Source organism: Neodiprion lecontei, chromosome 6 (assembly GCF_021901455.1).
Source record: "Neodiprion lecontei isolate iyNeoLeco1 chromosome 6, iyNeoLeco1.1, whole genome shotgun sequence".
Taxonomy (NCBI): Eukaryota; Metazoa; Arthropoda; class Insecta; order Hymenoptera; family Diprionidae; genus Neodiprion; species Neodiprion lecontei.
In genome coordinates, this window is record NC_060265.1 from 6,427,683 (window position 1) to 6,448,892 (window position 21,210).

A 21,210-nucleotide genomic window follows, 5' to 3' on the forward strand; every position below is an offset into this window, starting at 1 on the left:
CGTGCTAGTTCAAGCATCACCCCAAAGTGCCGAAGGCGCTACGATTTTGTCGTGAATTTTTCCGAGGCTGTTATACCGACTGCATAAAAAAAAAAAACGAAAAATCTATACCGCGATTCGGTCTTTTTGATGCCTGACCTTTTTAAAAATCTCGATCTCGATATTGCGTCTGTTCCGTGAAGAGCCAATTCCCATTTTTCTGCCTGAAGTGTTTACCGGTCTGCCGAAATTGGCACGTCTGTTTTTCGACTATTGTTCGATTACTCTTATCAGTGGGCCACGGACTACCTACAACACGAACGAAGTTTAACTAATATTCGAGCTCCTTAATCGTCGCCGTGATTATCTATGCTAATGAAGCTATGCCTCGTAATCGTGTAAGCCTGTCTAAATAGAACGACTGGGTATGCTTGACCGTGATTGTACATTCATTTAGTACATTGCACCTCATAATCTTTTCAACGTGACTACGGTGACAAAGTTCAAACGATATCAATCGGACAGAGTGTGTATAAACGGCTGGAATTCGAGGTGAAGGAATAGAACAGTGGTAACCATGTTTCGACCGGCAGTGTTAGTGAGTTTCTTTCTAGTCATTGGACTGAGTGAAAAAGATCCATTTTGCGCAAATTGGGATGGATTCAACTTGTGCCGTCAAGGGGACCGCTTGATCAGCGTAACCGAGCAAAGTCATTCCCCTTATTTGCACATCAGTGGACTCCATTTTCGTTACGTGGCACCTGGCTGTTTCAAAAACCTCTCAATCGACAAGTTGTCCATCAACAATGGAATCACGCGCTTAGAATCCGGAGCTTTTACCGGTTTGCCGAAATTAACTCAACTTCATCTCGAATACAACCACGTTGAACTGGTTCCTGATTTATTTAAAGAACTGCCGCGTCTAAAAGTGTTGAACATAGGCACAAACGGGATTACTCTTATACCAGAAGGAGCTTTCAACGGGATTTCGGAACTGGAAAACCTCATTTTACCTTTTAATCATATCTCGGCGATAAATGTGACATCGTTTCTCAGGCTTCCGTTTATCACGAATTTGAATCTACAGGACAACAGGATAACCTCGATTGCTCCGGGCTCTTTTGCTGACCTCGATCAGTTGGAAACGCTCAATTTGCAGTCGAATCGATTAACCGAATTAAAATCTGGCACCTTTCAAGGTTTGAGTAATCTTCGTCACCTGAATCTTGGATACAACTCAATCGCACCGACTCGCAACGCATTCGAAGGACTAACTAAACTTCAGAAATTGAATTTGCGCCAGAGTCAGATAAAGTTCGTACCGGAGGAGACTTTTAATGGACTCTCGAGATTGACGGAACTAACGATGGATAATAACGATATATCGGCGATCGATTTGACAATGTTTCCTCGCCTTCCGAAGCTGTCTAGTTTGACGTTATACAGCAACAACATTGCTAATATCGTTCCCGGTTCGTTCGCCAACATCTCACGGTTGGAAACCCTTTATTTATTCTCTAACAAAATGACGAAATTACAACCTAACACATTCGCCGAATTATCAGAGCTGAAAAAATTGGATTTGTCTTACAATGAAATAAATTATATACCGGAAGGGACCTTCAACGGGCTATCAGAATTACAAAATCTCACCTTACTTCATAACAATATTTCGACGATAAACGCGACGACGTTTTCTGGACTTTCGCAGCTGGTAAAATTGGACATCAGTGAGAACAAAATAAGTGCCATTGCTCCTGGATCGTTTGCTAACCTCGGGAAGTTGGAATATATTGATTTATTCTCGAATGAAATTACCGAAACTAAAACTTTGCAAGAATTGACTCATCTTACTAACTTACGTCTTTCTTACAACGTCGTCAAGTTGGTTCCCAACGCGTTCGCGGGACTATCCAAGCTGAAGAAGTTGGACTTATCCGGAAACAAAATCTACTCTATTTCAGAAGGAGCATTCAACGGGTTGTCAGAATTGAGTGAATTGGACCTGAGCGTTAATCGTATTTCGGATATATCTATGACAAGATATTCGGAGCTTCCGCAGCTATTGAATTTGGATCTATCTTCAAACCAGATAGTAGACATTGTTCCTGGATCCTTTTCAAATCCCGAGGAATCTGATCGTCGAAACTTGAGCGAAAAGAGTGAACTGCCGAAGTTGCAAAAACTTGATCTTGGATCTAACCTCATATCCACGATTCGCCCTCGCACTTTTACCAACTTGATCAATCTGAAACAGTTGATCCTTGCAGGCAACAATATATCTGAAATCCAGGCTGGCGCATTCGAGGGATTGTTGTCGGTTACCGATATTTCATTGCACGATAACAGAATTCACTCGTTGCCACGTGACTTGTTCGATGGACTGACGAATTTAAAACTAATCACACTAGATCATTTGCGATCGGATAAAATTGATATTAACGGGATCAAGTTGCCAGATGCAGCCAGTTTTAAATTTATTTGGTAGGGTCCATTGGCCGAGAAGCTCGTGAAGTGTCCTTTTTTTTCACTGCAGTTGTACAATAAAAAAATTTTCTTAGCTTAACCTTTCTTGTTCATCTGCATATAGTTGCAAATTTCAAACGTTAATCGAGAAATGTTTTTGTTTTGCGATTGCCAAGATATAAAGGCTTATTAGGTACGATTTAGAAACGTGTAATATTGTTCAAATATAGAAAAATAACTATGCGATCCACACTTTTTGCTCAGCATATTCTCATACGTGTACGATACCTGGTTTATGTAAATGATGTGATTCGGAAAATCGAACAGTCGGTTGAAATTATGATTTTACGATTGTGAGCTGTAAAAACTGTGAATATAAAAATAGCTCCGTGTTGTTATAAAGATGGATGTATTTTTTTATTTTTTTATAATTTCATATAAATATGGCCTCATATGCAACAGAAATATCTATACAAAGGTCAAAAGTTCGATACCTTTAACCCAAGAAATTTTCTTATAATTATTTTTCTTCAGTGGCATCGCATCACATTCATATTTACGATAATTAATACATCGAGAAAAGAAATTTTTTGTACATTCGGATAAATTTTATTTCACAAATAGAAACAAAATAATAATATAAGAACCTAACAACAGCATTTATTTAGCTTAATACTATTGATTTATTTAAATTCTGTTACAGAAAGTGAATGAATGTTTAGTTGCAGTAAATTGTGATGTCAAATAAATATCTTATTTACGACTTGAATTTTTTCGTCAATAAAAATAATACTGGATTCAATTATTTTTGAAATCCACGCAAACTTCAATAAAAAAAAGTATATGAGCTTTCGAACAGGTATTCTCGATTTATATTTATTTCGTAAATTTATGCATCCAACGGGAATGAATAGTTGTTTCGAAAAATGTATTTTTTAACAATTCATTTGAATTTAATAAATGAATTTCAAATAGACTTTACCTGAAAATAGTAAATACCTCTAAGTGCGGGAAATAATTATTTATCACTAGCAATGTTAACCATCGCCGCAGTAATGACGATCGGTAAGAAATCACTTTTGCATAAGACTTTTAGAATCATCAATAGGATACCAGATTTCGAATTAAACGGGAGTTTCCTCGGTTTCAGTGGGTGAAAATCTATAAAATGAAACAGTATAAAAAAGACTTGTGCAGTTTTTTGCTTGCAGACCCGTGTAATTTTAGGCCTAACGCATCTCGCCACGAGTTATTCCGAGTCGTTAGTCGAATGACCCGGCGCACCCTTGGCACGACCAAAAAGTGATCTCACTCGGAGATTTCATAGTCAATAGTTTGCGAAATTTACACCGGGGCGCTGATCGCGAAGGGCAAATGTAGACAGAGCCAGTTTTTGTCAGCAAACGTATACCTCCGTGGGTGGAGAGGATTAGGTTTCCGTTGCTTTTAACCCTAATTACCCTCCCACGCATATAATTTCACCCCCTAACAATCCATTCCTACATATGCGCGTCGCCGATATTCTACCGTCTTTTTGCCCTTCCACTTCCAGCCTCGTAGACACGGGGCAAAAAATGATCTAATTAGTACCTTGGACCGAGCACGACGCCCTTCAGGGTCGAAGCACCGCTCTCAACGAGTAGGTACAGCTTTCGCGCAATCGACTTCCGGCGTTCGTTTTGTTTCCGGGAAAAAAACTGCGACTCGCAAAATCTCCGGACGGCGCCCGAAATCTATCCAACGCAAATGACGACACACTTCCGATTTCGTCGGCGAACTTTCTTCCGCAATCTAATTCTCTCGAGTAACTCGCAACTTCGGCGATAACTACCCTCTACTACTTCTCTTCCGTTTGTTATTACAACGGCCATAAATTCTAGTTCGCAAACAAAGATACCCCCGACTCGCTGTAACGATAGTCGAAAGATTAACCCGGAGTTCGAACAGTCTGGATCAGTTTATAACCGTAACTTTTATTCTCGCAACGATAATCCAGCCCTTAAACTAATCTTCTGACCGTTAGAACTCATACTCGGCGCATAGTGTCGGGTGCCATTTCCGACGTGTCCTTTGGAACAGGCCAAAAGCCCAAAGGCGATGAACCGAGTCGGAGTTTATCGCGTCCCTCCAAAGTGGAGAACGGTCCTTGGTGTACGTGGCTCGTCCCAGAATATGGGTCTCGGGCTAATTTACGCTTCATAGTCTGGCCTGTCTTCCGTATTTTAACGTTGCAGGGAGCTCAAGTGAGCTTCCACGCGTCACTGCCGGGCTTGGTTCTTGGTTTAAATAAGGCGGTGGTCGCTGGACGCTGGTATACGTGTACATATACATGGGTATGTAAAACCGTGCCACGGCACTGCGGACTACGCGATGGAAAATCTGTTTGCTACCCTCGTTGTTGTCAGAGCGATAATTGTTACGCCGCGCGTAATGCAAACTTTGAGTGTGCGCGAGTCACTCGGTTAAAGCTCCGCGGTGTTCAGGGCAACACTGAAATTAACAAGTTTTCATTATCGCGGCACGGGGAACAATTCGGGGGCTTCGGTGTTAGTCCCCTTTAAACTACCGTCAAGAACGAAACGAACCGCGTGGGACGCGGTCAGCCATCGGCTTACATTTTCGACACGTGGCAATTCTCGTCAGTCCCGATATCAGTTTTCTACGATCAAAGGGCGTCCGATATCTCTGTATCATTAATAATCTCGACGTGAAACACGAACTCTTCGGTCGAGCGAACAGGGCGCGAAATTCCAAAAAAACTCCAAATGCTCGTGGTTCAGAATGACGCAATTCCGGCGGGTCAACCGACTGATCGTATTAGATAAACTTTTTGTAATCAACTAGAAACAACATTTGAAATTTAGACTTGCATCCGAAGTCGACTGCTTTGAAAGAGTCCTTTTAAATGACGACGAGGCACGAGTGAAATGGTGTAAATTGTGTGTCCAACTTGAGAAATTTTCAACCCAACATATTTTTGCCAACGTTTTATTACTACCCCAGCGGAAATTTTGTCAGATTTGGATCGAAAGACTCGTATCGCAATATCGTTAATTACTTACCCCCAGAAATTTTCAATGGGTTCTCGAAATTGGGAAAATTGTATCGGGAAACGAACGTATCGACTCTTCATTCTTTCGAACGACTGTTTCAACTGGAGTAGCCGGCTTTTGCAACGACCGAGCTTGTCAATTAATGGCTAAAATTGAAGATTTTATCAGTCGAAGCTTTTCGCTTTTTGCCTTGGAAATCAATTCTATCCCATGGCCGAGCAACCGAACCAAAATCATTCTAATGCTAAATGAAGAGCACTTTGCCATCGATTTATTTAAATTTCGCCGCGATCCTCTTTGCGTCGATTAATCTACAAGGGCACGACTCACACGCGGATCGCCTATAGTATAACCTATTACAACGTGTAACCTGTACAATATATGCGATTACAAGTCTTCCGACATCCAGTAACACAATGCTGCGATCATTACTTCCTATCCTTAAATCAAAGTTATCCTTATACGTAACGCGTATCACGTTCAGACCGAGCCTTTTTCCATCCTCAAGCACAGCTTGCATAAATACTGAAACGATGTCTTACCGACTATAAAACGTTGGAGCCTCGCAAGCGCTTTCCAACGTCGATGTAACCCGAGAGGATCCCATCGTCTTCTAATTACGGCAGAATTACACCGTCAGACGTGTAACGCAAAGTGTAGACCGTAGAACGGTGCACGTAGATGCAAACTGGGAACGTGTAGCATCGAGCCGGTGAGAAGAGGCACTCGGTAGTTTCGGGATAGCAGAGCCCATCCAGCTATGCTTATGGAAGATGAATCGCTCGGTTTAATGGGTAGGAAATAGGCAGAAATCCTATTATCTACATTTCTGGCAGTAACCAATCTCACGGAGCAGCCTTTGCCGCCGTAGAAGCTAGCCGTACGTTCGCGAACGCTTTTCCACGTTAAAGTGGATTGATATTTTCCCATGAAGCATCTTACCGCGGGGATTATACATTACAGGCGTATAAGGCGTGTTAGTTGAAAATTGGCGCAACGATGATTTTCGTCTGACGTATTGTAATTACACCAGCGTATAACTTGTCCTGTAACATCGACTATTATTATAATCGCGCAGAAATTACGGCCGTTTAAATCAGCCGCCGCTTCGCTGTAAATACTGCACAGTGAATGTGCACGATTATTCCTATTCCTGTATATAGGTATATATTTTTAATGCATTCTTCATTATGCAAGAATTTATTATACCGCTGAAGGCTCGCGTGTCGCGAAAAATTTACCGCTGCGACGGAAGGTATATGCTGCATACCCTGTAAGTGTTCTGCAGCGATCGGCGCGTACGTTTAATGATGTATCCTGCTTTAATAATACACTATCAAACCACCCGTATATACTCGTGGTTTTTCCGACGTTAGTCCGTGTCTTAAATCCCCTCATCTTGGAGATCAGGAATCATCGTGCATAATTAGACTCTGTGGCAAAAAACAAAACAAAAAAAAAAACCAAACAAACAGATTCAGTTAAAAACCCTTGAAAATAATAATTACAGCTAGCATTCATTGAATAGCCTGGCTTGATTTCATGTCCTTCATATAATATCCGGGAGACGAATAGACTACCGAGATTTTTTGCAACACTTATTTTTCGACCAAGGTAAATGTACCAGTTATTGATACGTCTCGAACGAATTATTGACCTTTTTATTTTTTAAAATTACATACCGATGGCGGAAATTGTGAATTTCTCGATGACTAAAATGAACTGCTAAAGGGTTAGACGCTAGAAATTTATTTTTTGGTAATTTCAGAACTAAGGATCAAACAGATACAACCAAAAAAGGTCAACAATTGGGACAGGGTCGATAACTGGTTACCTACACTTACTTTACTACGTATACGCGTACGCGTATAATCAATGAGTAACGATATCTCGTGACATTTCATCGGATATTAAAAACGGTTAGAATTCAAAGCATTCTCCGCGATTATTGGCGAGCTTGAATCTGCCCGGTCGATTCGTAGATGAAAACTTGATTGAATAAAAGATGACCGTAACAAGCCGCTGAGAAACTGTCTTCGAAGATGGCTATTATCCGCGAATGGACGGGTTTCACCGTACAAGTTAACCGACGCCCTAACCAGCCTTGTAGAAATTTTACTGCCGCGACCGGAAGCGGGTTGTTAAAAGAGTGATATCGGTTTGATGGGAGCTTTCGAAGACCGGAATCACCCAAGAAATTGACGGTCGAAATGCGCAGAACGGATTTCCCCGGTATATCATGCCGGGAATTACAATAATTCATAGGTAGGAAAATATATGCGTATTGAGGTGTTCTCCGCTCTTCAAAAGCTCTTTGCCCTCTTTCTTTCTTCTCCCCCCCTCTCTTCATCCGTTCGCTCGTCGCTCTCGAGGGACGAAATTGTCGCGAGGCGTTCCGGCGGGAGATTGAGCTTAACTAGCCTGTTTTGCGGGCGGCTTCAGCGTGTCCCGAACCTCAATAGCCCTTCCAGAGCCCTTTTAGCCCCGCCAGAGCACTCAGCCGATATCGAAGAGCACTGCGGCGATTCTCTTTCTCTCTCCTCCCTCCATCCGCCTCTCGCGCTTCTCCTTTCCGCCTTCGACTCCGCTCGCGCAATCTTCGCTAAAATCCAATCTCCTTACCCGTCGGACCCGCGTTCTTGACCCTCTGCTTATTCTCTCCCTCTATTTTTATCTCTGCTCTCTATCCCGGACTCGTTGACGCTCCCCGGTCAATCCTTTTCGTCGTCCTCTCGCCATTTTCCATCTTTCGTTTGTCGATACCTACACACTGTTAGAAATGCGGTGTTAAATCTAAAAACGAAAATATTTTATAATAGTTCACAGTATTTTGGTTTTCATTTCATGACAACTTAGTGACAAGAATTGGAAGATTTACACCGATGGCGTTTAATTTTACACTAATCGGTGTTGACTTTTATTGACACTGTCAATTTTCCCATAGCGCGTACATGCTTTTCTTCTGGCGGTTCGCGTTTTAACGACTGCGATTTTTTAACGTCGCGTTATTTGTTTTTTTTATCTCTTATCCAGATACATGCGATTGCGTTGCTGATTGCGCAATAGCTTGAAACATTTTCTTTCCTTCGTTTGTTTTTTTTTTGTCTTTTATTTTTTAGTAACATAAAAAAAAAAAATTGTTTGGAAGCTTCTTTAAACTATTACCAAAAGTCAGAAGTTCGTCTCGTCGTTAGCCTAATTTTATCGCCAAACGACGTACGCTGAAACGGCGTCAAGGTCTTTGATCATTTACGGAGGCGAGGATAAATGAACGTTCAACGAAGGTGAGAGACGCAAATTATATTAGAATACTAAACGTCGTGCTTTTTCGTGACCTCAGCTTGTCTCAGCAATTACCGCGAAACGCTTTTGATCTCAACTGCGAAGGAATTTAATTTATAGAAAATTTTATACGCGCATGCAGTAAGATAACGTTGCATTTTATAGGCTGGACATTATGGACGAGTGCGAATTCTTCGGCTCTACTGCAGTATTGATAGATTAACTAATTTGAAAAACAAGGTCGAGCACGCCCTCCGAACGCCTCTCAACTTTGTCACTTCCCTCCTCCTCGCCAGTTGTACACAATAGTGCGCCGTTTTCGCGACGCTTCCTCAAGTTGAAAGTCAATACAAAAGTTGGCCCGTTTCGTCTCCCTGGAGCGGAAATCGAGCTCTGAAAACAGGCCGAATTCGCTGCTTCCTTATTATCAGCAAGAGTAAAATTTTTTGACAAAGACAAAGTGCCGGAATGTCCGGAAAGTTTTATACAACTACATGAAACAAAAATAATTTGTAAGTAAAACCGCAGGAATGGGTTGGAACAAATGATCGACATGCGATCTCGAGAACTACGGAACTCGTTACGAATTACGAACACGAAGCTCGAGAATTTTTCACTGGTTTTCCAATTCGTACCAGCGCTCGGAAACGGGTATAATTGTTTCCACCGAATCGGGCTCACGTTCTCTCGCTAAACGTCCCCTATGTAACGCAAATTGACGGGTCTGGCAACGCACGAGGGTTTAATTTTAATTATGGATACCCTCCCCTCGTCCCCCATCGTGCAATTGAAAGCACCCACTCAAAGTCTTTCGTCCCAAGCCGCTATCAGAATTTTCATTAATCCCGCTCCCGGATCGTGATTACACATCTCCTAACCTCCTTTTCCAGGAAAATCCTGGTACCAACCATCCGCAACCGCATCCGCTTTTCGACGCGTTCTTAATATCCGGCCAACACTTTCGTCGTCGTGTTCCTCGAGACCGGTTGTCTTTAGCCGAATTTCGATACTCCGTTCAACCGGTGTGCACGGTATTGCATTGTGATTTATGGACAGCTAGGACGAACTGGTATCAGAGGTCCACCGTTCTCCCAAAGCTCGTAAATTTCAACCGCGGACTCCTTTCGGATATATTTTATAGACGGCGAACAGCCGTTTGACCTGCGCGCTGCCACGACTCTCCACTTCCCTCGATTCTACCTCAAAAGCAACTCTTTATTTCTTAATTTCTATGCTAAAAAATTCCATGCACCACTTATTTTCTGAACGCCATGTACGTCTTTTTTCCTCCACATCCATACGCGTCGCACATACATATACATATAAGTATGTATATATGGTGTCATGTATTCACCGACAATGTCCTCTGATTACGACCACCTCTCGACTCAAGCTCAAACTCGACTGAAGACTTCTCTCTCTTTCTTTTTCTCTCTCTCTCTCTCTCTCACTCTCTCTCACCGAACAATGGAGCTCCTCTTAAAACTGCGATACCTTCTTTAATGCATCGCCCATCAGGCCGCGCAGTGTGACACGATATATGAACGGACTTAAGTCGGGATGAGTAAAGTCGTCTCGGCCCTTCAGTCACTCTTGACTCGGTTACTCTTAGCGGCGACCTTCGTCGTATTCTTGTTAGTCACCCGCCAAAATTTTGTCACCATGAATAAGTTTTAGGACAAGTTTACACCTCGTCGTAAACGTTGTGTATACGCAATGAAGAAATTTAGTTTGTTATTCGAATTATTCAGCACACGAAACAAAAATATCTCACACCTTTTCCGATTACGAAAGAGTTTGACAGAAGGTTTTGTTACCATTACGAAATCAGGTACGTACGGTAAAATCGTTATTGTAAAAATTGCAAGAACGACAAAAGGACAACGAGAACCGAACCGGTTCTTTTCACGCGCACATTCTTTCTAAACGTGCAGTTTATGGCTCGTTGTTGAAACTGCGGAGTCAAAATAAATTCGCCCCCGCACCGTTTCTTTAACCGAGACATCATTATTCACCGCGTATATAAATATGTCGAAATGTTCTGTTTAATAACCGGATTGAAAACTGCTTGGTCAGAATTATTGTAATCGTAAAGTGGTCGAATTTTATCGCACCCGTCGAAGTTCTATGCGTATACACACGTATTGTGCATACATACATATCGTCGGGAAATATGTGAAAGAAGTGAAAGAAGTGTCAGGATTGAGGAGAGGATCGGGACTAAATCATGGGGTTTCGGATCTCGATACGTTACATTCAAATCTCTCGAATCGGCGGGTCGAGAGGTTTTATGGAACCAATCTAAGGCCGCCGTTTATACTCAAGATCGTCGAGTAGACGGTGGGCCCGCTTCTGAGTAAAAGTCTCTGTGGGCACGTAATTTCAATGGGATTTCCGGAAGTGATTGACGAGGGTCTGCTGACTAATATCGCGGAGATGCGGGTGACGCTTTTTGGGTATACGTATATTACACGATCACCGCCACCAAAGATCACCGACGAGAAGCGTGCACCTAACGACGGATTGAAACAGCTGGCGATTTTCCCCCCGATCCATTCTGCGGGAATGACCCCGACCCTCGATCGGTTCTTTTCTTCCGCGATCATTTTTCCCTCATCCTCAAATCCTCCGTCGCTTCTTTTCTTGCCTCATCTCCTTGAAGAGCGGTCAAACTTTTCCTCCTCTCTCTCTCTCTCTCTCTCTCTCGTCGAAAGTGCCTTCTGCAGTGGCGGAGAAAACTCCCCCGGCTGGATAGATCGATAATTTCGATTTACTTTGATGCCGGCGTACATCGGACCGCATCACCCGAGCTTTCGTCATCCTTCTCGATGCACCTTTCAAGAGTGAACCGACCTAAGCTCAGCTCATCGTCGGTTATAGAGCGTGGAAAGTTTTCCTCGTAACCGGACCCGCGCGCCTGGTTTCTACCGAGAGCTCGTTAAAACTTGATACTCATCCCTCCTCTTCCTCTCCTTCGACCTGGCCCTTCTGTTCACCGCTCTATACCCACTTCGGCTTTTCGCTTGTCGAGGGTAGAGAACCCCGAACTTCGAATCGCCCCGACTAGTGCAGCTTCGCGATGTTGCGAGAGGTAGAGAGAGAGAGAGAGAGAGAGAGATGAAGAAGGGAGGGAATGAGAGAGAGGGGGGGGGGGGGGGGGGGGGCTGATTTCCGAGGAACTCTATCGTCGCAGTATCAACTACTGTTCGTGTACCTAATTGGCTCGACCTTCGACGTAATTATTACAATAGCATCGTCTCGATTACCGCGACGCAACGCTTCTTGCAGTTGCACAATTCTTCGACAGAGGCGAATCTGTTGTTTGCTTCTCAATTTCGAGCGAAGCATTAATTAAACTTGATTCCGTGTGAGGACTAGTCAATTTTCTTTGTATATTTATTTGATATATATATATAATGGAATTTATTCTCGACGATTATAATATGACGATAAAATTTTTAGGGTTCGTTTCGAGTGAAATTATAATCGGAGATAAACTTTGTTCGCTAGTTGAATTAATACGCTATAGTTACGATGTAAAATATTACGTTGACGAAGGTAAGAATGATCTGCTAAACACTTATATATTCAACTGCTCGACGGGGATGAACCGACTCCTTTCGACTGTTGGATCTTTTTAACGCGTTGCTAGAAATACGAGTGCAATATTCGCCCGAGAAGCCGTTAGTCAAGTCGGGTTTCTGTCTCGGTGAATACCGTTGCTGCAGCTCAGGTGTATAGAAGTCTAGAACTTTAATTACGAAAAAAAAAGGGACGAAGGCAAAAAAGTAAGAGGAGAATTTGTTCGCGAGCCACTCTGCTTCATTTATTTTACAGAGAATAACGACTTCATTAGTTACGTACGTACTTTAACTTACCTACCGGTAGTACGAAAGTGGAGACCGAGCCTCGTGGTACGCGTCCAATTTTTATTCCCCTCTCTGCTTCCGAGGTGCAACGCTAGATTTCCCGGGCATTTATATACCGTCATCTCTTATTACCATGTAATAAGCCAAGTTTCATCTATTCAGTGCAATATGTTATCCGTTTCATTGTCAGCTCTTGAATTATGTACTTTTCGCAGATTTTTGCCACTGCAGCTACGTCCTATCTTATCTTTCAACGATATTTCATTGTCTTTGTAAAATACATAGTTTATCTTACTCGTGTACAGGTACAGTTACTGCATGAAAATATACGGTTTTTTAGAATACTTAGATTATACCTGTTATGCCCCCTGAGCCCAAGAGTTCATAAAAAGTTGCGAAATATTTGTGATATTACATTATAACTGTAAGCACGGGTGCTGCTGTGGATGGAAAAATGTTTTTCTCCCACTGGGATCGCCGTGTACCTATATATATACACACATTTATAGGTGCACGCTGTAATTCGTACAATTAATGTTATCGGAAACTTGAAAACTGTTCTGGAAAGGATTTATACGTTATACGTATAGAACCGCGACGCAAGTCCTACAATTCACGGATGGAAAACCCGTTAGAAGCAGCAAATTTATCGTTTACGCACGACTAGTTTTCTCTCAGCTTCGGTATCGCGATTCGAGACCTCGCGGCTAGCGGCGAGAACGATGATATACCCCGAACGACTTTGTTCATGGAAAATTGTTATCAGGAGCGATACCCGATGGGTGGGAGTGGGCTGGGGATTTTAGCGAAACAGAATCGCGGAACGAGATTCCGTGTCCGATTTTTTCCCCAAGTATACCCGGACGAGATTCTAGTCTATTTTATTATCTATGGTTCGTTGGAATGTGACTTTTTACGATGGCATGATCGGAGAGTGTCGGGGATGGGAATAGAAAGGGTTTCCTGAGATGGAACTTCACCAACTTCCGGGTCATCCGCTGGTTTTCCTTCCACCTTTCGGGTGCTTGGATAAATCACCGTTTCTACTGTCCGACATTTCTAGCTTGACTGTAACATCGAAGTTTGGAATCCATTGATCTCGTCAAAAGAGCGATGTGTCAGTACGGTTTCGTCGCTCTGTTCGTTGGAATTGTTTTAATCCAATTTCACGTTAACTCGTTGCGTTTCAATGACAACACGGATTAGTCTGTTGCCAAATGCGGCTTCAACGGACAATCCGACGGCACTAAAAATCGTTACGATTACATAAAGCGGGTTCGATCATCAGATTGAATCGACGTTAGCCGCTTCTCTGTTGCTGTAACGGCACAATGCTGATGCATTGTTGATGACCGGGTTGTCCGCGTATACGTGCATTAAATTCAAATCGATCTCGTGCAAATTTTCCGCGGATTAACGACTGGCGCATATATTTAAATGGCTTTTTTCCCCCTCTTTGGACACGGTATATTTCATATAATTATACGAATCGAATAGCGCAGTAACGAACGACCCGGATTTTGCTTTAGTTTCTGAATTATCCATCGCACCGACTCTCCAGAGTACTCGCAAATATTTCATTTCGCTTAGCCGGATACAGTTTTGACACTGTTGCGCTGCGATTCGAAACACTGTCTGAGTGATTTCGAACAAACTCATATCACGGCTGATTACTCAATCCTCGAACAATCTTAACACACCGTTGCCCGATAATTGTACTTCGTGGTTATCCCGTAAGTTATTTTACTCTTGATTGTCAACAGATTTTAAATGGTTTATTTCGTATTCTAATTGCGTTAGTCATCGAGTCTGGAGACTGAGATGATCGATTATCCAATTGCGAATCACGGGTGATTTAAAGACTCGGTGAAGAATCGTTACGATTAAAATTTACGGCCACATTCGATTCAACGTCAAGCGTTGAATGACAAAATTCAACGCGCTCCGAAACGCCGAGAACGTGAATAAAAAAATTTAAAAAAAAAAGAAAAAAAAACGCGCACGAATCCAGGAATAGAAGGAGATATTTTCTTGGTAGGAATAAACGCGTCGAGGAAGCGACTCATCCGCTTCTTATTCATCTTCTTCCTCTTCCGCGGGATTGAACGACGGTTGAATTTAAACGAGACCGGAAGTGATTCTGTTTCGCCCGAGGCCCAGGGACCCGGCGAACGAAGCGACTGACTTCGAGGAGTCTGGGTCAAGGACACCGTGAAACGACTTCCCTACGTAGTTTCGAACGACGCCGATTCTGCCTGCCAGATAGTACGACGCTACAATAGGAGACACTCCGTGTTGTAACGCGGTGATCACCGTCAAGTGGAGGGAGAAGCGTTCCGTTACACCCATAGAGCTCTTCTACCTTGCCCCGCTATGTTCCATGGAGGTAGAGGCAGAGGTATGTTTGCGCTCCGTCAGTTAAGTTCGCTCGCCGCGAACCGGCAACCGCACTCAAACTTAAGGATCGAACCTACAAGTGCCCTGAGATTCTCATTGTAAGATGTAAACCGAGGCCAACAGCTACGTCGTTCTCCCTCCCCGTTTCACCCTTACCTAACTTCCAGTTTTCGGTGTATCCGATTACATCCGATTTCCACGAAGGAAATTACCCTCGGTGGGTTATTCTCTCGTTGTTGAGCTGGCACTGTGATTACGGAGTTATCGACGACTTGAATCGAGGACTTATTTAAGCAAACCCCAATTTTCATTCCGTTCTCACGTTGGCTTACTTGACGGACAAATGTATTCTCTATTAATGATTGAAATCGTATAACCACCTTACCAATCACCGTGTCAATTTCTCGGTTTCGACGCGGCGTTATTTCGCTTCATCTGGAAAAAATTTCGGTTTTAACGTCGAGGAATCTTTTGAAACGAATCTAGAATAATCGTCCGCGCCGCATATGATGCCGGGTTAAAGACACACCGAATTTATTTTCAATCGGCTTTGCGACGAACGTGAATATCGTCAAGTACGAAGTGAGTAACGAAATGAACGAACGGAATTGCCCAAAACAGAAAAACCTTACGAAAGGAATCGAAAAAAATCTTCATCAATCGAAACACGTTTATCGTAGTAATCACGCAAAAGTTTCATTCTCCGTCGACCGTGCGAAGAAAATCGAATTCCGGAAAAGCTGAAATACCATCGTGGATATTTAACCGAATGATTTCAGTTCTCATCCTTCACCCGCTTTCGTCTCCGAACACCTGCGCTCAAAATTGCCGACTCAGGATTTTTGCCATCGCTACGGTCACGTAGCTAATATCCGTTGCTCTTTTACTCGTCCGCCGTTTGATCTTTTCCTTTTCTCCACCTCGACGTGCCGAACCAAGTCCGCGGCATTGGAGAGGAGCTGAAAAATCTCGCACAGTGTTGGCCGTTGCAGCGTCTTTCCACGGTTGGACCACGCCGTCTCTCGGCCAAGTCAACGACCCCAAAAAACGCCTGGTTCCAGTCCCGCCTCGGCCTCCATCTCGCCACGCGCATCCATTTATATTACACAGTCGAAGTCGACGGGAAGCTTTGCTGGTAGCTCCGCAAGACATGAAGGGCCCCTGAATAAATCAGTCGAGCAGTCGTTGCGCCTCGAGCTCAACCTGAGGATGGTGGTGAAGAGACGTCGGAGAAACGATGGAACCAACGAAACATCCGCGCACACAAATAATCGAATGAAAAATTTTAAACACGACGTTCGCTCAACGCTGCGTTATGAAAAGTATTACCCCACTTCAGGTAACTATGGATTTCTGGAACTTGGTGTACTTGGTCAGCATTTTCCAGGGCTCCGTGTCGCCACGTCGCGCAGGCTAAATTAACGAGTAGAAGTTACGTATTTATACGTGTACGGAAGAAAAATTTTGATTGCCGGCAATTAGTCGATTTTCACGTTTTTTTAGAATCTGGCGGGTCGCGTTATTATTGTCGTACAGGTAAAGGGAAAACGGTATAGTCAGCTGGATCTTTGAGGTATCGACGTTCGCTGGGAAATTTTTTTATGTCGATACCAATATCAGGTTCTAACTTGTAACAAAAGCGTGCAAATCGAACTCAGGCATACGAGAAATGGGAGCGTAAATCCCGGTTTCTTTTTCTTTTCGAATCAGACACGTACACGGGGAGTTAAAACGGATTTTCTCCACTTGTACTCTGGTCGGTGCGTCGTTTATTCATCGTTGTACGCATTGATGCCCGCTTTTCAAGAGCGAACAATAAAGGTTACGCCTGCCCACGTTGTCGATATATTATACCTGCGTGTATCTCCGTCACGAAATACGAGTACCCGTCAGCATTAATTGCCCGTGCGCAAAGTCTATAAAACTTTTATCGATGCTGCAATATTAATACGTACGGACCTATACCTCTGTATATACCGCACGCTTCGCACGATGTTTGCGGTACCGGTTCGCCGGAGTTTCGTAACGCTCGCCGATGATTTTAACGTTGCAAATTTTTGACCTGACGTACGGCCGAATAATTGCCCAACTCCTTTTACGTCTGTAACAATCGTGTTGAATAAAAATAAGGAATAACAAATGAATAAAAAATCAAAAGCCTGAAACACTCGACGTCTCAATTCCGTCTGCAGGAACGTCAGCAAATAGGTTTCTCGATTTAAATTCCAATATCTACAATTTGAGAAAGAAAAGAAAAGGTTGAAACATTTTTGACAAACCGTGAAAACTTCCGTTTACTTTCTTTGTATGATTTTTTCACAATATCGATACCGCGAGGGCGAGGTTGAAGATCTTTTCTCGATGAAAGTCGGACGATCCATCGTTTCACGTAAAAAATCCAGTCTTGGGTCGAAAAAAAAAAAAAAAAAAATCTGAAATTCGGTGCTCCGCCATCGAAAACGTAAATTGCGTAAGGGCTCGCGGATGCGACGAATTAGCGATGTGTGCGAATCGTGGCATAATAACTTTCGAGCTTGACTGACAACGAGAACGGGTCAAGCGTGGAATATTGGCCGAGTTTGAGGGGCGAGGCTGGCTGGTCGCAGTGTGCATTCGGTCGGCACATCGACGTAGAGTGAAACGAACGCGGCGTAGGCCGTGTAACGAACTCGCGGTTGGTAGTGAGTACCTGCCTACCAGCAGCGAGAGGAAGGGGCCTCTGATCAGGAACGGTTACAGTCCGACAACTTTCGAGCCTTCAGTCGGTGTATCACCGCGAGACTCGCGAGACCTCTGAAGAACAAACGAAATGGCAACGCTCCAATGACCCGAAGCTGCGTCGTCGATCGACGATCACGCGATCTAACCCTGAAATCGTGGATCACCTCGCAATAGCGACGTAACGTTGTGAGGCCCGTGTTAAATTTACGCGGTACGAGTGAAGGTGCTTAATTTTTCTGACGCGCTGGCTTTTACGTGCTGGTCAAGTTCACACGCGACCCTTCGGAAGTCGCTTCTTCGTTCCACCGATCACAGCCTAAGGTCGGTGCTGGTATCGAACTCGCGGTGGTCGTCGTTGCTGGCGCCGAAGGTCCGTCTCAAAGAGAAAACGTCGTCGTGTCCTCGATACGTACCGCACTAGTGGTTTAGTCGTGCAGACGTACCGAAGGCGGTTGAGGCCGAGTAAAATTTCCTCGCCTACCTACTCGGTGTGTTAGTGAGTGAGTAAATTACACTACGGTGGTTCGGAGACCCGAACGTCTGTATCGGCCTGTCAGCGTTTCTCTGTGCATCGAATGACGGAAACCAGTTTTTCCTCACCGAGACGATGACGCGAAGATACTGGTTGTTTACCGCCGAAAGCTTTAGGCCTGCATCTTGCGGCTCTTGGGATGTTTCTTTTTCTAAAACCACTATCTACCGGCTGACAATCCGTTTTCATTGTTAATAACGTCGCGACTTTGAAACGGGAGTTTTCTCTGTTTTTTTCATTTTTTTTTTTTTTTTAACCACGTAGATCAGTCGTAGATCCTCTCGTCGCAGGATGGAAGCATATCGCGTCTGGTCTGAAGACCTTAGAGCCAGAATAAAGAAACTATTAACGACGATTAGAGCCGGTCGTTTAATCTCGAAGGCAAACGCGTCTTGCTTGAAAATCACCTTTGGACACACTTTGCATTCCCATTGAGTCCAACCTTCGGGTGTTGAAAATTGACGAGCAGCGAATTGTTGTCGCATCTTTCGTCCGCGACATTCGAAATGAACATCGACTGCACCAGCGCTATTGTAACCGCAGTTTGGAATGTCGTCAATGTCAGCAGTTCGGATCAGCTCTAAACTCTAAAGTGAATCGCAACTCGCCTTCGCCAACCTCGAGTTAGCACCTATTTCGGATTACCGTTTGTACCTACCCGTGAAGTTTTCCCACAAACTCGTGCGGATGAGCTCTCTGCTTGCCTCCTCGTTGAAGGGGGCTCTTCGTGGTGGACGCGATCGACGCTCAGACGAACGCGAAATGAAGCTGTTCGGATGTCGATGGTCCTTCTGGAACTTCGCTGCTAGTCTTACAGGTAATTAACTGCGCACGGCTGTGTCGCTCTCTTCTTGTTTCCTTTCCCCGAATACCTACTGGCAGTGAAAATTTTCAAATTTTCATTCTATTGTCGCCGATCGAAGCAAGAAATGTTGAAATTAACCCCGTAATCACTGAATTAGGAACCTGCATTTGAACGAGGTAATTAGGTGAATACATCTCGTTCGTCCTAGAGCGCAGAATTTTTCTCTTTCTTTTCAGAGAAAAAAAGAAGTTATTGTAATCGCTCCGAAAATGAAAAGTTTAGTTTTCACTAGATCTCGACGTTCCAAGATCCAGTGAATCACCTCCGACCATTTTCCGATGGACGTCCGTGTGTGCGTACGTATGCGATCAATTTTTTTGTCCAACGATATCTTGAGATCGAGTTACCGGAATTCGATGATTTTAGTCCCAATCGACGCGGCTTTTCCAACCTTGAAATTGATTAGATTTTTGCGTTGATCGATGCGGTACTTTTTAAATTATTTACATAATGAAAATCTAAAAAAAGTGAAATAAAAATGATGATATCTTGGAAATGGGCGAATGGATTCGAATGAAAATTAGTACCGTAAAATTTTTTGGTTCGCTGATCGCGAATTCAAAGTCAGGTTTGCAAAATGAAAAATTGGTGTATTCAATGTGGTGAAAAAAAAAAAAAAAACTAAAAGCATTTGGATTTTTTTCGTGAACTTGGAACCTGCAATGTAGAAATGAGAGGTTCAAGGACTGGCTCATGACCGTCTTACAGCTGCTGTTTTTCTATCGTCAAAATATGAAAAACCGTGCAATCGGTTATATCGTAAGAAAGAGACAAATAATGGATTACACATACGAAAAACGTCGTCTTCCAAGCTGACTTCCGAAGAAAGAAACAGTTTCAATTACGTATCGCTAACCATCGGGTCGGAATGACCGACGATTAATTTTACGGCTACAGGATGATAACCGTGATATGATGGATATTGCTGTGTCGAATCCAAGGTTATAACGGACTCTCGGATGTCCGAATGTGCTGAATTGGAATCGAGATATTCTTGCGCGCTTTGTTCTGCGTCTGCAAAGTGGAAAAACGGAGATCATAAACAACTCTAGGAGGATAAATTTTAATTTCGGCAAACAGTCGAGTCGTTTTAGTCCGCACGACTGTTCAACCTACCAACCGACGAACCGCTCTGTGTTCCTTCCGCCATTCTAGTATATCATAAATGATATCATTCGGCACGTTTACTTTCCGGAATTTAATTTTCACGCGGGAATTCTCCCGTCTAATCCGTCTGTCTGCGGATCCTCCCTTTTTCCCTTTTCTCGCCTGCCGCATTCTCTTTTTCTCGATGCCCCTTCTTCGTCTCGACGACGCCGCGACGCCACGTGACACGCGCTTAATCGTGGAACCCGAGCTAATGCTCGAATCGCATGGCAAGATGATGTGACTTTGTTGAACTCCAGGGACATTTGCAGGCCACGAGGCGTCGGGCTTCTTGGAGTCTTGCAAATATCATCCGATTGTCGACACGGTTATCCTGTAATTATTCTCTTTGTCGCAACCACGCCATTTTTATTCCTCGGTATTTTTGTTTCACCGCCTTAATCGTTTGTTCCCTTCGCTATTATTTTCTTAGATCTTGCGTTGCTGTCAAGTCCTCAAGAACTGTCGTGTATTTCATTTTTGCAAAATATTTTTTGCATCGTTAAAATTCTTTATTACATTCCCGTAAATAACGCAGTAAGAATCTGTATTCATTTATCTGCACTTTCGTCAATCGAAAGAAAATTAGATCTGTAAAACTTTTTTCGAAACATCGACTCAGCCCGTTTATCATAGTGTTAAATTTTTTCTTTTCTTTTTTCTTCCCGCAAACTCCAAACGTGTAAACAAACTCGCACCAAACATGTTATTCCCCGAGGAAAAGTCTTGGAAAATTGTACGTTTTTCTTTTTTTTTTTTTTTTCATTTTTACTTTCCTTCCACTCACGCGTGATGGAGAAGTAGCGGCTATCTGCGGTTGCGAAGCACTTCCTGTCCGAAACTCTTATCAGCACGAACCAATGGCCGACTCCCACAGTTTGGCGTCTCCGAGTTTTCGAA

The 21,210-nt window shown here is 43.3% G+C and overlaps 1 protein-coding gene across 3 annotated transcripts in view; it reads left to right on the plus strand.

Annotated features, from left to right (window-relative positions):
- The window catches only part of LOC107219989 (tyrosine-protein kinase Btk29A), a 153,865-nt gene that overhangs the window by 28,421 nt on the left and 104,234 nt on the right, over nucleotides 1-21,210 (plus strand). Inside the window, exon 1 of one of the 3 annotated variants that reach the window (XM_046743810.1) lies at nucleotides 17,803-19,116. The exons of the other annotated variants lie outside the window; for them this stretch is intronic. Coding sequence (XP_046599766.1) covers nucleotides 18,987-19,116 — 130 coding nt within the window. The 5' untranslated portion in view covers nucleotides 17,803-18,986. Of the gene's footprint in view, nucleotides 1-17,802; nucleotides 19,117-21,210 lie in introns of those variants that run through there. 3 annotated transcript variants of the gene reach the window in all.